Source organism: Crinia signifera, chromosome 1, assembly GCF_055691185.1.
Source record: "Crinia signifera chromosome 1, ASM5569118v1, whole genome shotgun sequence".
Classification (NCBI taxonomy): Eukaryota; Metazoa; Chordata; class Amphibia; order Anura; family Myobatrachidae; genus Crinia; species Crinia signifera.
In genome coordinates this window covers 111,720,241-111,735,914 of record NC_139217.1, presented here as the reverse complement: position 1 = coordinate 111,735,914, position 15,674 = coordinate 111,720,241, and the positions used below count along the sequence as shown (strand labels likewise).

Here is a 15,674-nt window from a genome sequence, read left to right as displayed (position 1 = left end):
TGATTCTTAATTACTTGGTGTTTCTGAGGTACACCTATTTGGGGGTCCCCTGCTTGAGGGAATTTTGCTCAGAGCCGAGTCAGCGTAAGAGATCCCCTACAGGGGTTCAGGTAACCCTTTGGGGCTCCTTTATACCTCCGTAGGTCCCCTTGTCCTCTTGTGATGTTCGGGGGGGGGGGGGGGAGGAGAGATAAGTGGAAGTTAGTTTGTCTCTATTACGTTTATAGCAGGATCAATTGGTGATCTGTGAGAAAGGAGGGAGCCTTTGTGGGCTTCAGGCGATCATATAGACCCCTTTACAATCTCATAGGTATCCTATGTGCCCTCCTTTTCACATGCAGTACTCGGTGTTTTTGTGGTGCTCAGTTTCAAATGCGCCGTGGTGTGTGCGGGGTTAATACTCACGCTTGGTTGGGCTGTCTGGTGCTGTCTCTCTCAGCCTGGTGCTTGTCTTTTGGATTGTGCTGTTATCGCCGACGGTGTCCTCTACGCTGCAGCGTTCAGGCTCCCGGCGTCTGTGCTTCCTGATGACGTCACCTTGTACACGGAGCTTGTAGTGGAGCTCCATGTCCGGCTGCGTCTGCTTGTGTCCTTCTCCGTGTTGTTGCAGGAGGTTGATAATGTGAGTGTTGTATCACCTACGCGTTTCGGCTGCGGGCAGCCTTTTCAAAGGATATATCAAAATTTTTTTGATATATCCAAGGGACTGGGAACCCCTATTTGGCTAGAGCAGCGCCAATCTCATATAGGCAAATACCAGGGAGCGCGATAAAACATAATATCCTCCAATTATTAGAATGTACTGTATTTGGCCTAGGGACAAATAGCAAGATAGTCAAAATCGTAACTTCTGTTGGCCAAATTAGCATAGTCTAAATCGGCCATTATGCCCCGCACACACGTTGCAACTGAGCATCTGTGCTTAGCGATGCAGTTAAGCACAGATCAAGCAAAAACACTAGCGATGACTAGATATATATTGCATGCAGTATATACGTAATCAGGCGATAGCGACGCACTGGACCCACACATCGCCATCGCCCATAGACACGGAGCGATCTGTGCCTCAGTTCTAAGCGATCTTGTGAGATCGCTAATGATGGGTACACACCTGAAGATGTATCTGTCTAATTTATCTGGTGAGCACAAAAATATGGAAATGTTACGGAGCAAATGACAATCAAAAATTTGCTACTGAACTCTGGAAATCAGGTTATTCAGAGAAATTGGTTAAATCAATTTGATGTAATAAATTTATACATATAATTTCGTTGGTCTCATTTCCAGCATTTTTTTTCCATGCATAAAGTCTACGCCTTTCTTTCTCAGTGTCTGTTTAAAGATTACATGGCACACTATGACATTAAACCGCAGCAAGGCTCATACAGATGGAGCTCCTCGCAGCCAGCACCTGGGCTTGCCAGAATGCCCCCTGATGGCGATCGCTGGTGGAAAGGGGCTCATCTGACTGACGCGCACACCTCCCATATTTTGTGCATTGGGGGGATGCAAACCTTGCTCGTCTCTGCTTCAGGGAGACGGGGAGGTGGTGGGGACCAGCGGACAGTGGCGGGGATGCGGCAGGGACCTCTGTCCGAAGGGGACATGCAAGCGTCTCCCCTTCTGGCGGGTGGCGATCCAACCACCAGACCCCTGCTTAATGGGCCCTGCTCCATCTGTATGTAGTTCTGTAGACCCTGGGTGAATAGCTTTGTAGCAGTGACTCTCTAACCACTAATGCTTTAAATGTTTGCTCTGTGAATCCTTATCTGCGATAATTGTCTTTTTCTTTATGGAGACTGCTTAATACACCAGAGGATTCATTTGTGCTCCAGCAAACAGGATTATTCCCAAATGAGACTCTACAAGTTGTTGTGCATATTGTACGTTAGCCATGATTAGTTTCCGATCGTAATTCTACATATTCATTTTTTCACTATAAACTATGATACATTTATTGGAAATTTTTTGTTTATATTCCTAGTCATTGGAATATTCTTTGATTTGCTTTTACAAAAACACTTAACTGATGTTTTAAAGTACACCAATTGTATAAATCATTTTGATGTGATAACTTTGTGTTTAACATATTGCAACAATAAAACACATTTTCATGACACTATTACACTAGTTTTGTAGTGAGATTTGGGGCAAAAATTTAAAATATTGTGAAAATGGAGTTCTTTTTTACTTCTAAAATTCAGGAGATTGATAGTTACAATGTGTTTTTTTTTTTTTTTTTTTTTTTGGTACTTGTTTCCTAGCACGGCGCCCACGATTTTAATCTTATTACATAGTTTTGATGAAAACGATGATTTAATTGTACATGTACCCTGATGGGTGATTAGTATGTTATATGCACCCCCATTCTTAATGCCACCGCCACTATTAACGCCAACCCGAAGTGTGGCGAGCCAGCGAGGGGCGGCGGTACGCGTCCTCCAACCTTTTTATATCCCCACTATCCATGTCGGCGTGGAGTTGATTTTATATAGTGTGGCGAGCACAGTGAGCCACCGAGCCTGAAGTGTGGCGAGCGCACGCGGATAACTTCACATGTATTCCACGTCCCCTCGCGGGGCTCGCCACGCTTCGGGCTCGGTGGCTCGCTGCGCTCTCCGCACTATATAAACTCAACGATGACGTGGATAGTGGGGATATGTAAAGGTCGGAGGACGCGTACCGCCGATCCTCGCGGGCTCGCCACACCTCGGGTTGGCGTTAACATGGGGGTGCATATAACATACTAATCACCCATCAGGGTGCATGTACAATTAAATCATCGTTTTGATTGCATCGCATGCCATTTTAATGGCATGTGATGCGATTTTTAAAATTGTACAGTGCGGCTTTTAGGACCCGAAAATCGGGTCCCATCGCATACCACTAATTAAGGCATGCGATGGGTGCCGCGCTAGGAAACCAGTACTTTTTTTTTTTTTTTTGTCTTGTCTTATGCACTGGACCTCTTCCCACTCCAGTGGTTAAACCTTAAATCTTATCTTTATGCATTGCTATCATACCAGACCTCATTAACTTCCGGTTCCCTCTCTCTCTATCAGTGGACTGGTTCCAAAGGTGGACGCAAGGAAAACATATAGTGCAAACAGACAATGCATAATTCTGTGCCCATGTCAGAAAAAAAGGGGGGGGGGGGGGATCTTAGAATGCACACCCGAATTACATGAGGTGCTATCATGCTGGGACTTGTAGTTCTGCAAAGAAAGACATGTGGTGGGCTTATGGGGGGGGGGAGGGATCTTAGAATGCACACCCGATTTACATGAGGTGCTATCATGCTGGGACATGTCAGAAAAGCACAGCACATGAAATTCCATGAATATCCATGCCGTTCCAATATGCGTCTCCCTGCGTTGGCCATGCATATAGGAAATTTCATGAAGTTCTATGCATTACTGGGCAGTGAATGTGGGGTTGGGAGGCTAACTACAGCAGAGATGTTGAGGCTGTGTCATGGGCTATATCGAATGATGCAGCACCACTGACACTGACATCCAGTCAGGATGTTCTGATGGACAGTCTGAGCAAACGCAGGGTTTCTGTAATGTCTGATGGTGTGTACAGCTGTTCTGTAGATTGCTCTGTGACTAATGGTCTTCTCAATGAGGTGTCCATTGGCCATTGCATTAGCATAAAGTTCCAGTTGCTGCTACAAATGCATAAAATTTCATGCAACAAATAGGCTCTTAATATGGCCTTGATATTTTCTGTACATTGTTCTAGGTCCTATCTCCAACCTTTTCCATGCTGCCCAAGCAGTCTACCTCCTAGACTTTAGGTATAGCAAATATTTGATGAAATTAAATGAATGACTGCGTCTGAAAGATATATGGAAATCTGATAAAGATCGGGGTGATACTACCCTTACCTACAATTTTATGTTTAATTATTTTGTTTTGTAATATTTTTTATTTTGCGTGATAGTTCATTATTACCTTCATTCTCATTTTATTACAATTCTGTTACAGCTTGTAGGAGGACAATTTGATTTGGAGATGAATTTCATAATTCAAGAGGGGGAGAGCATATTCTGTATGGTTGAATTGTTGAACAAATGCGATGTCACCTGCCAAGCAGAGATATGCAGCATCTTCACTGCCATCTTGAAGAAAAGCATTCGCAATCTCCTCATCTGCACAGAAGTTGGCTTGGTTGAACAAGTTTTGAACATAATTGATAAAGTTGACGGCATGATTGCAGGTAATATAATGCTCCTATCTAGAATATTTTTTCAAAGCCGAACCCCCACATATAACACTGGGCAACAAATTTTTAACATTCTTTTTGGATCCTAAAATTTACATATGTTTATTAATATAATTTAGGGGGCTGAAAATGACTATGAAATTGAAAGATTTGTTGCTGTTTTATAGTTATTCACATTTGTTGTTTTCCAAAACAAATAGCTTGATATAATAACAACAACAATTATACAAATCATTGTTTTGAATGCCGCTTTCGTTTTGTAAGTCGCTTGTACACTATTTCCGGGGCATCTCTGCCAAGTGACCAACAATAGTCTGCTAGCATTGAAGCATTCCATTTCCATGGTATCTTTTCTCCATCTCAGAAATATCCTGATGAAAATATTCAGTGTTCATCACTAAAGGTCCTACACACTTGACGATTTCCAGCTGAAAATCGGTCAAAACAGCCGTTTTGAGCGATTTTCGGCTGAAAATCGCCCAGTGTGTATGCCCCCCAGATTGCCGACTAGCGATGATGCGCGCTACCGCATCATCGCTAGTAAAGTGGTTCATCTGCTGGTTTTTACCAGCAAATGTGGCGATGATGGATGGTTTTTCATCCATCATCGCCATGTGTGTACACCTGCCGGGCTGAAAGATTAACCACTTTCAGCCCGGCGGACCGCCCCCCGCCCCTCGCCTGTCATACTCACCCTGCAGGATTGGTCCGCGCTGCCCCGCTCAGACTGCTGCTGCGGCTGGATACCGCAGAGCCTCGCTCCCCAGCCATTCTCCTGGGTCCCAGCTCTGCCGCCCGGCCACACTGACTGACACAATGTATATATTACTGGCACCGCTGGGCACCAATGAGATCCTTAAGTCAGTAATATATACATTACTGGCATGTGCCAGCAATGTATATATTACTGGCACTGCTGGGTACCAATGAGTTTCTTAAGCCAGTAATATATAGATTGCTGGCACATGCCAGCAATGTGTATACTACTGGCACCAATACCCACCAATGATTATTTACTGAATTTATTAGCCAGTAATATATACCCGGGTGTCTCAGAGCAGGTCCACCCGTCTGTGGCACGGCTATTTCAAATGACTCTCGCCGGCTCGCGACTCCTGAGCCAATCGGAGCTAGCGGCCAGGCAACCAATCAGGCGCTGCCACGCCGCGAGCTTCGATTAGCTTGCGAGTCACGAGCCGGCACATTTCAAATAGCCGCCCCACGGACAGATAGACCTGTTCTGAGACATCTGGGTTTCCCTCCGCTCTGCCCCTGCTGTCTCCTTTAACACGGAGTGCAGTGCACAGAGTAACTTCCCCTGGCAAAGAGCATGAAACCCCTGGCAAAGATAAAGAAAGCCCTAGCTAGCAGCGTAGGGTGGGGTTTACATTAGTTCTGAATCAGGCCCCAAGAACAGAAATGCATTAAATACAATGTCCCCCTGCTCCCGCCCTTGGAATTCAAACCCAGCCTATTATGTAAATCGCCTTTTAATGAAAGATTTTCAGCAAAGTCTTTCGCCTCCTGAAAATCTTTTGCTCTTTGGGAAAATAGCTCAATGTGTATGCACTACTTTGGTGAAACATATATCTAGCAAGGATTTTGCCAAAGTCTTTTGAAATGAAAATCTTCTAGTGTGTATGGGCCTTTAGGGCTGTTTCACATGCTCCGGCTGATGCCGGTTGGTGAAAACCCTGCATGGCCAAAAGCAGTGCCGTACACAGTAGTTAATAATGGACCGGATTGTGTCCATTCACACGGGTTGGTCACGACCCGGCCGCCGGGTTGCAGCTGGATGTCACCACTGGAAAGGACGGTTGCTGGGCTGTGGCCATCCCAACCATTGTAAACTTCTGTGTACGGCATGGCTTCTTGGCCATGCAGGGTTTCGCTGCCCGGCATCAGCCGGAGTGTGTGAAACAGCCATTACGGCGCTGCAGTTAGCTGGCAAAAAAAATCTAAGTGAGAATGAAGAAAATGCATCTACAAAGACATATTGCCGCCAAGTGTCTGATATGATATGCGGAAATCATATTGATCTAAGATTTAGTTCCTCGCTAAGGAGCTTCAAAACTTGAACTAATAAACAATTTTACACCTCATGTTCAGCGCATTGAAATCCGTAAGAATATGTTGTTTTTATGCAGGATCCTTTTTAGCTTTTGCCTAGTGTAATCTATGGTCTGTGGCAAAATGTAAATGGCCAACTGGTATTCATTTCTAATCCTTGAACTAGTGTCACAGTGCAGTGTATAGAATACCCAATTATCTTGTATAAATGTTTGTTAGTCCAATTTTCCAGTCTGTTATTTTGGGTCAGTTTTGATATGTTTCTTCAAGTCCACATGGTATAAAGGTTTGGTTAATAAAAAAATTCTTGTGGCATAGCTGTAGGCTACAGTACGGTGACCCAGCTGTAGTTTCGCTCTAGTATTTCTGAGAGTAAAGAACAGAGAAGTTAACCAAACCGTACCTTAAGTCTTTGGATCGGAGTGTCTGTTGAACCTATGACTTACTTCTTTGGTAGATACAATATACTCCTATGAAAGGACTGGTAAAGAAATGATAATTCATGTGTGTTGGGTTTTCTTTTAACCTTTCTTTTACTTAAAGTTGTTGAGCTATTTTAAAAAGCTACATTGTTCTTTTCACAGCCACATCTTAAAATTATTAATGGGGCAACATACTGGTCGCAAACTGGAATCTCCTGATTGGATCCTAGTCTTCCTCCCTTTTAAAGTACTATAGTGATTGTAATCCATTTCCCAGCTTTGCTTGCAGATTTTTTTCCCTTCAGGTTTGGTTAGGGGTGGTAGAAGGCTAGCAAAATGAAATGTGTTTGTTACTGCAGCATTACATTTATTATTATTATTATTATTATTATTATTATTATTATTATTATTATTATTATTACTACTGCTACTACTGTGGTTTAAGGATTTTTTTGCTTTGTTTTTTTTATTTGGTGCATGAACATCACCTTTTGTTTTCCCTGTTACAGATCTTTTGGTGGACATGTTGGGTGTTCTGGCAAGCTATAGTCTCACGGTCCGAGAGCTAAAGCTGTTTTTCAGTAAGCTGCAAGGAGAAAGGGGACAATGGGTGAGAGACCTTTTCCCATTGGTTATTTTATAATCTTTTTTAAACTTTGTACTAAACTAGCATAATCCTATTTACCAGTATTCCTAAAGATTTGTATCCCATGCCTCTGATCTATTTGCTATTGATACACCACCCCGGTGAACTCCCCACTACTGTGCTACAAGCCGGGAGAGTTATGCACTTGAGACCACAAGTAAAATATGTTGGCGCTGTGTAACTAAGTGTTTATGGCAACAACTCCACCGAGTTCTAAATTTGGCAAATTGCTGAAACTATTTGCATAACCTATGACTGCACGTGATGCAGTTTAAATCCCGGCGGTCGGGATCCCAGCGTTCAGAATCTCGACCGCCGAAATCCCGACAGTTTTTCTCTCTCTCCGTGGGTGTCCACGACACCCCTGGAGGGAGAATAAATTAGTGTGCCGAGCGTGGCGAGGCACCGGGTCCGCTGCGTGGCGAGCGCAGCGAGCCCGCAAGGGGGGGCGAACCACGTCCCCCCCCCCCCTTGTCGGGATTTCGGCGTCGGTATTTTGAACGCCGGGATCCTGACCGCCGGTATTTCATACTGAATCCGACTGCACAGAACCACTTTCCCTATAACCTATGACTGGCCTATGTTTATATTGTTCTCATCAAGTGTTGCATATAAAATGTTTTCATTGGCTTAAAAGGAATTGTAAGCTTTATAGAATGGATACTTTGAAATTTGTGATTTTTTTTATTTTTTTTTGCTCCCATATGTTCTAAGATATATAGCATACATATATTGCATACAAATAGTAAATAACACATTCAAGCTATATGGAAGGAGTGTTTATAGACCAAATGTAGGATTTCTCCCCAGATGCATGTGACCTGTGGAAGCCTCTCCACTAGCAGCTGTGTGCAGGCTAGGCCTAAAATCTGAAATCTCCAGCGGAGAAGAAGGTTCTTTACCATAAGTACCTCAGGACATCTCCACTAGACAATGTATAAAAATGTCTACCAGATGGAGAGAAGCTGTAAAGTAAATCTGTGAAGTGACATATTGTACCAATTGTTAGCTGTTACATGAACATATGGCAGAAGGCAAGATAGTAATGCTCTACACCAGGCCAGGATAACCTGTGGCTCTCCGGCATTTGTGAAACTACATATAAGAGTATTCCCACCCACCGATCAGCTGGTAAAACACCCCGGGACTTGTAGATTCATAACACTTGGAGTCCAACAGGTCAGTCAGGCCTGGCCTAGAAAGATTTTAAGTAGCTTTGTGTCCCTAAACAGCCTATCTCATGGTGTTTGTTTCAGTAATCATTTCCCCTATATTTATATATTTGTGTTCATTCTCTCTAGCCTCCACATGCAGTTAAGCTACTTTCTGTATTAAAGCACATGCCTCAGAAGTACGGTCCTGATGCCTTCTTTAACTTTCCCGGAAAGAGCGCTGCAGTAAGTACCAATTGTCTAAACCGATCTGCGCTGCCTTATTATTTTGTGCTGTTTCAGCAATGCAATGAACAGTAGAACTCTCTCCTATCGCACATATCTGTAGCAATGATATCCGAGTAACCCGCATTAGGAAAAGCATTCCTTTATGAAAACTGTAGCTGTGCATGGTTCCAGATACATTAATTGTAATGTTCTGTAATAGACAAAGCTGAGATTGTAGCATGGAATAGATTGTATCTCCATTTGTGTGTTTGATGAACCATTGTTTTTCCTTTGGAATTTTTGTATGTTTGCCAAGAAATAATCATGAGGTTAAGAACAGAGCTCTCAAGTTAACGTTTATGAATCTTGTATAGATATTAGCAATAGATGGGGATGGGTGGTCTGGAGATGCTGGGCTTCAAAGTGGAAGGAAGCTACAAATGAAAGTAGTCACCAGTCACAAGCAGGCCCTTCTTTCTTTTACCTAAACCATCTCCATACTTCCCTCGGTACTTCCCTCGGTTTTACACCACTCTAATACTTATTATAGTATCGTCTGCTGATGCATACATGTTTATATACTCTGTACTTGTCACCGTTTTACTTGTTTATGAACTCTGTAACTGGGCTCTGCAGAACCCTTTGGTGATAATTAGCGAGTGCCTGCAGCGCTGTGTGAAGTGGTGCACTCTCTACATCACCCTAGTTATGACGTTGACGTTGTTCTTAGGTGTTTTCTGAAGCCATGTAATGTGCTTTATGCAGCATTGTCTAATCAGTGACTGTGAAAGTGGTGTTTTATATCCCGGTACAGCCTCCTACACCTAGGCTGCTTTGCGAGCCTTGTAGCGCCGCTTCCCGTGCATCCTAACGCCTGCCCCCTGCTATTCGCCGATTTTCCCCGCAGGTCTGCGTTTTGATGTTTTGCCTTGGTTGGGTGCCCGAAATCATTCTATGGTCGCCAACCATCGAATATTTTTTAAAGAGCTCGCTAATCAAAGTAATTCTCTGGTGCCTTTAAATAGCGGCACCCTGCTCTGTGAACAGGGCGGGCAGCAGACCTCTGGTCAGCTGCCCACCCACAGAAGGCCGGTAGCCGCCCCCCGTTTGCATGGCTTCACCCAGCATTTTCCTGGGATAACCCAGCATTTTGGTGGGGTATGCCCAGGAAACACAGGGGTTCACATGCGAACATCCCCTACCCACGCCTCCTGCACGCAAACCCCCCCCCCCGCGCTGCGAGCATCACTGAGACTATGCAAGCCTCGAAGGGTGCCTGCAGGGAAAGCCTGCATATGTGCAGATCTTCAACATCGGTCACCGTTGCGATTTCGCAGCGTAGTGAACCGATCAGAATAAGGACCCTAGCCTCAATACACTGGGACTGATACAGACCTGTTAGCATGGCTGCAATTTTGGCAGCAGACGTACACAACCATGATGCTGCATTGCACGTGAGTTAACTGTAATGCGCAGAGAGTATAGATTTGGGTGTGTTGTGTTCAAACTGAAATCTGAATGGCAGTGTATTTATACTGCACAGAAGCAAAAGCACTCCCGACAACTCCCAACTACGATATGGCGTGCCAAGAGGGGCTCTTTGAGTCTGCAGCAAAGATGTATAAGAACACATCTGCAGCCAAGGAAAAGAGTACCAATTAAGGCCCACTCATGTGGCAATTTTAGCCCAATTAAGCAGGGATAGCTCCATGTGTATGCCCCCGAGCAACAGTGATGCGTGGTCCTGTGCATCGCCATCGCCTGACTAGGTCTTGACTACATGCAGTCAGATCGCCAGTGGTACATAGCAGGTGTGTCGGCGATGTGTGCTGACCGATCTGTACTAAACTAGATCACTCAGCACGGGGCTGAGGTCGCCCTGTGTGTGAGTTTTTAGTTTGTGACAATGACACAGCTGCATTATATACCAGTATGGGGTGATTTTTTTTTTTGCCATATTGATTAAGTAATTATGTGTGGTTCATTCATGTTGTGTAATGAAATAACTACTAATAGTAGTAATAATAATTATTGCATATTTTTATTGCTTGCTGACTAATGCTTGTTGCAGCTTAATGTCTGTATTGTGAAATCGTAATCGAGATTGTGCTATTTTGTGTTGAAGAAATTATGAAATGTTAATTATAAATTTATCTTTAGGCCATTGCCTTACCCCCGATAGCTAAATGGCCATATCAGAATGGATTCACATTTCACACTTGGCTGAGAATGGATCCCATAAACAACATCAATGTGGACAAGGCAAAACCGTATTTGTATTGGTAAGTGTGCTACATTCTTTCTACATAGCGGTGCACACACCTTTCAGTTGGTGTTTAGGAGAAGTAGTGAGATAAGTGCCTACATTTTGTTTATATATACATTACTTTCTTTTATTTGAATTTGGGAAAACTGTAAGTGCCTCTACGCGCGATATGAATTAGTCAGGTACAACTATCCTTTGAAGTTAATGTTTTACTTAAAGCAAAACATTTTGAAAGTGCAAAAATTAAAATAAACATAAAGGTACTTGTGTATTAGCAGGGTGCCCATTAGGTAGTTTGCGTAGTGGTGTATTGAGAATACCAATACACCACTAGGCTGGCTACGTAAACTACGTAACTTACGCAAATTAAGTAACTTACGTAAAATATGTAACTGGAGCTGTGCTAATACATAATGGATCATATACCCACTATCCATGTCATACCCACATTATCCACGTGGGCGTGGAGTTAATTTTATAAAGTGTGGCAAGCGCAGCGAGCCACCGAGCCCGAAGCGTGGTGAGCGGGGCTCGCTACGCTCGCCACGCTTCGGGTTTGCTGCGCTCGGCACACTTTATATAATTAACTCCAAGCCCACGTGGATAATAGGGGTATGACGTGGATAGTGGGTATATGATTGTGTTAGTGTGTGTGTGTGTGGTGCATCATACTTACCCCTCAACGATGTCCCCGGCACTCGGCTCCCTGCACTCCCGGCCGCCACGACAGTACTCCCCGGCGGGCGCAATGTACGCAATTAGCATAGTGCCGCTGGGGGAGCAGGGAAACCATTTGATGCTCCCCCAACGGCATTACACAGAATTACATACATTGCTGCCATGTCCTCTGCCTGGCGGGATCTCCCCCCTCTGGGCGGCCGCCCTTCAGCACTCTGGGATCTCCACCCTCCGCCCGCCGAAGCAGCTCCGCCGCAATAAGTCAGATATTAGCAGGGTGCCCGGCAATGGCTACGCTGTCAACGTACAAAGTACCAACATAGAATCTAAATCCTGATCGGGGTGAAAAATTGATTTGTGAAATTTAAACTGTTTTTTATTCTGTTGATTATTATGTCCCATTTTTTTGGATGCATGTCTTTTTATTTTTATTTTTTTACCTTTTTCATTTAAACTAGTTTTGGTTTTTAAAACAAAACAATATAATAAGTCTCAGAAGCCAAATTGGTTCTTTGACATTTAAAATACCACCTATCAGTTGTCAATAATCAAAACAGTAGTAGTTGTCCAAGTATGTCTAGATGCCCCAAAGTGGATGCGAAATAGTGGGGGATTCCATTCTTTTTATTGCAGCCGCAGCTCCCCTATAAAGTGACTGAAACCATTCAATTGTTTGGTCTTTAGGTTTGAGTCTACGGGCATTAATCACGTATGCAGACATCGTGCTCACACGGTAGGTTATTGACCGCATTAAATGGCTTCTCCAGTCTGAGTCCATTTAGGCGCTCATAAGTTGGACACAATGTGGTTAAGGTGCCCATAAAATGGGTATGGGTCATTGGGTCAACCAATATTAGGTCAGCATGCATTGAGTCGACCACTGAAGGTCAACATGGCTTAGGTGACACATGTAATAGGTTAACATGGTTAGAAGGTCGACAATAGCTAGGTCGACCGTCAAAAGGCCGACATGGGTTTTTCACTTCTTATTTTTTTTTTTGTCCCGATTGTCGACCTGGACACCGTATCGGTGCACCGCGTCCCCCCTCATAGCTGCACTCTGCGCACCCCCCTCATAGCTGCGCTCGCCATGCTTTGGACACTATTCTATTTTCCCTCCACACCCTAGTGGATGCAGTGTTCTCCCCAGCGCGGTTTCTTCGGGCGCTCCACCCGGCAATGTGCAGCCTGCCGCGCCACTACTACTGCTGACATTGACAGGGACACGTGGATACCAGATGCTGGTGGCTGTTATAAGTGTTTGCTTCCGAACCACCTCCTGGCCCTGGGTGCGGGGGCTCGGCACAGAGTTCTGCCCGTGGAGTGTGCAGTGGACCCTGGAAATGTGGCGGGGGGCTTCCTGGACGGATCCAGGTATCAGGTTCTGGTTATCACTTATCCTGGAAGTTGCGACCAACCCACCCCCTTCACCCCCCACATTCTGGGTGATACCTATTGGACTCTTAAAGGTTGTATCGGACCCCTCAATACCTAATAGCCAACTCTGCTCACCCTTGGATTACAATTTGCAAATTATATTGCACAACAATCATCTTTGGCACCCTACCGCCCGCACAATTCGGATGGATAATCACCGCAATATTGTGAGGACATCCCTCCACTTCTGAGGACCACAATCATCCTCCATTGGCACATCCTGCAAGGTTTATGGACTCCCCTATTTCATCCCTTACTAACTAAGGACACCCAGTGGACAAGGGAGTTTTTCTAAATTCTACAAGAGCTGTATAAGGAATTAATGGGACTCCACCACATACAACTAAGTATACAACCTTTTATTTTACTATCAAGTGGTTATCAAAATATTACACTAGCTTTTGTTATTAATTGTTGTTTTTACTGTTAATGAGAAGTGTATGTATTATGTATAAATGTAATAAAATGTCAATATTGTGATACCCAATTGATCCACATTACTTTTAAGCGCTCCACCCTTGCTTTTCTTTTTCTATATACTGTACCTTAGAGGGGAGTTGACATCCCCCTGTGGGAGCAGCTAGGCATAACACCTAAGTAGGCGCCTGTTTTATTTACAGAGCCGTAAGACTCGTAAATAAATATCTCTGAATGGGATAAAACAACAATAGTCTATACATGTATTTGTGGTGCATACCCATTCGATTAGAGGTCATGTTACACAGTAGAACTTATTCATTATATCCACACAAACTGCTCTGCATTACTGATATTGGCTAATTTTTGGAAATCCAAAGAAAAGTATTTATTTTGAAGACCATTTACCTTACTTAAAATGGTTTGGGCAGATCATTTATAAAGATGTTTCCAGATAGATATAAACTCTCTGCATGATATGAATAGAAACAGCTTTTAGTATATATTGTGAACACAAGGCTGACCTCAGCCTGGCTGACTATTGCAAGCTGACTATTGTTAGTTTGTCATATTTTAAAGTAGGAATATTTTTAAGTAGGGCGAAAACAGTTACATAGATTAAAGCTTGGACTTATTCTGGACTTAAACTGGACAGAAACTGCCAACCAACTTAACATCTTCGTATCAAAGTGACTCAGAAAGACACCAGCAACCCAGAAAACCAAGAGACTGCTTTGAGTGAGCTCACTTCATTCTCACATCATACTACTCCTGGCTGCTTAATCTGCCTATTCAGCTGTGATATCACCATTTCTCCATCTGCTAAAACTTTTTGAATATCACTCTTTATGCTTGTACTTGCACTGTCAGTTTTGGAAATGCCCAGCTGTACCTCTAATGACTTTACCTCTCTTGCTGTTCCATTGAGAGTAGGTGTCCCTGATTATTTTATTCTTGGCCCTCTTCTCTATCTCTACATGTCCTCTCTGGGTGAACTTATTTGTTCACTCGACTTCCACTATGCCCTCGTTTCCTGATCGCTCTCCTTCCATCCTAACTCATATCTCCAACTGTCTCTCTGCTGTCTACTCTTGGATGACCCAGCGCTTTTTTAGACTTAAAATATCAAACACTAAGCTGACCTCTTCCGACCCTCCTGCATAAAACCTGACCATCTCTCATCCTAACCTGTTTATGCTCACCTCTCCCCCTTCTGTGTCACCCATGTCTGTCTAACCCTCCCCTTTAGAATGTAAGCTCTCACGAGCAGGGCCCTCTCTCCTCATGTGCCTTTCTTAGAATATATAAACCTCTGCCACCCTGATGATTGCTTCAGTGTCCTGTCCCCTGATGCAACTATCTGTATTAACCATGTACTTGTCCTAAACTGTCTTGTAATGTAATTTGTTTTGTGTTTGCTCATAACTATGCTCTGTAAAGCGCTGCAGAATTTGTATGCGCTATATAAGAAACTGTTATTAAATAAATAAATAAATAATAATGGCTAAATAAAATGTCATGCCTATAAATATACAGCATGCCTATATTCTGTCTATGACCGTGGCTGTATCTGCATACGAAAAGCAATACTGCAGTGTTAGTGACTGTATTTCTAGGAAATGCTAACCTTCCATTTCGTATGCAGAATTAGGCACATTTGCTTATAGGATATAGGCATGCCACATATAATTTTAATCAACAGATTTTGCTTGTGTGTCTTATTCACATAGCAATGTTAACCTAGTTGCACGGGACTTTTCATCTCACTCATGCCATGCATCGTCCGCTGCATGGTGTATTGAGGCAAGATGTTCTGTACTTTTTTTTTTTTTTTTGCATAGTTTTTATGCTAAAAAATGTCAGAAGTTAAACATTTTTCTCTTATAATATTTTATTCTTCTTACTTAGTTTCAGAACAAACAAAGGACTTGGTTATTCCGCTCATTTTGTTGGTGGTTGCTTAATTGTCACATCCATAAAGTCCAAGGGAAAAGGCTTCCAGCACTGTGTGAAGTTTGATTTCAAGCCACAGAAGGTAAGAAATGTCTAGTTTAATCTTTAATATTTAGATTTTCTTTTTTTTTTTTTTTTAGGTTTCATAATTTTTATATCACCTAACAGATACATTTAGG

General features: G+C 43.3%; 1 protein-coding gene across 2 annotated transcripts in view; it reads left to right on the top strand.

Moving 5' to 3' along the window:
• The window catches only part of LRBA (LPS responsive beige-like anchor protein), a 544,849-nt gene that overhangs the window by 46,199 nt on the left and 482,976 nt on the right, over positions 1-15,674 (top strand). For both annotated transcript variants that reach the window (XM_083171504.1, XM_083171512.1), the window contains exons 2-6: positions 3,990-4,221; positions 7,229-7,329; positions 8,667-8,762; positions 10,905-11,026; positions 15,451-15,577. In XM_083171504.1, coding sequence (XP_083027630.1) covers positions 3,990-4,221; positions 7,229-7,329; positions 8,667-8,762; positions 10,905-11,026; positions 15,451-15,577 — 678 coding nt within the window. The remainder of the gene's footprint in view (positions 1-3,989; positions 4,222-7,228; positions 7,330-8,666; positions 8,763-10,904; positions 11,027-15,450; positions 15,578-15,674) is intronic.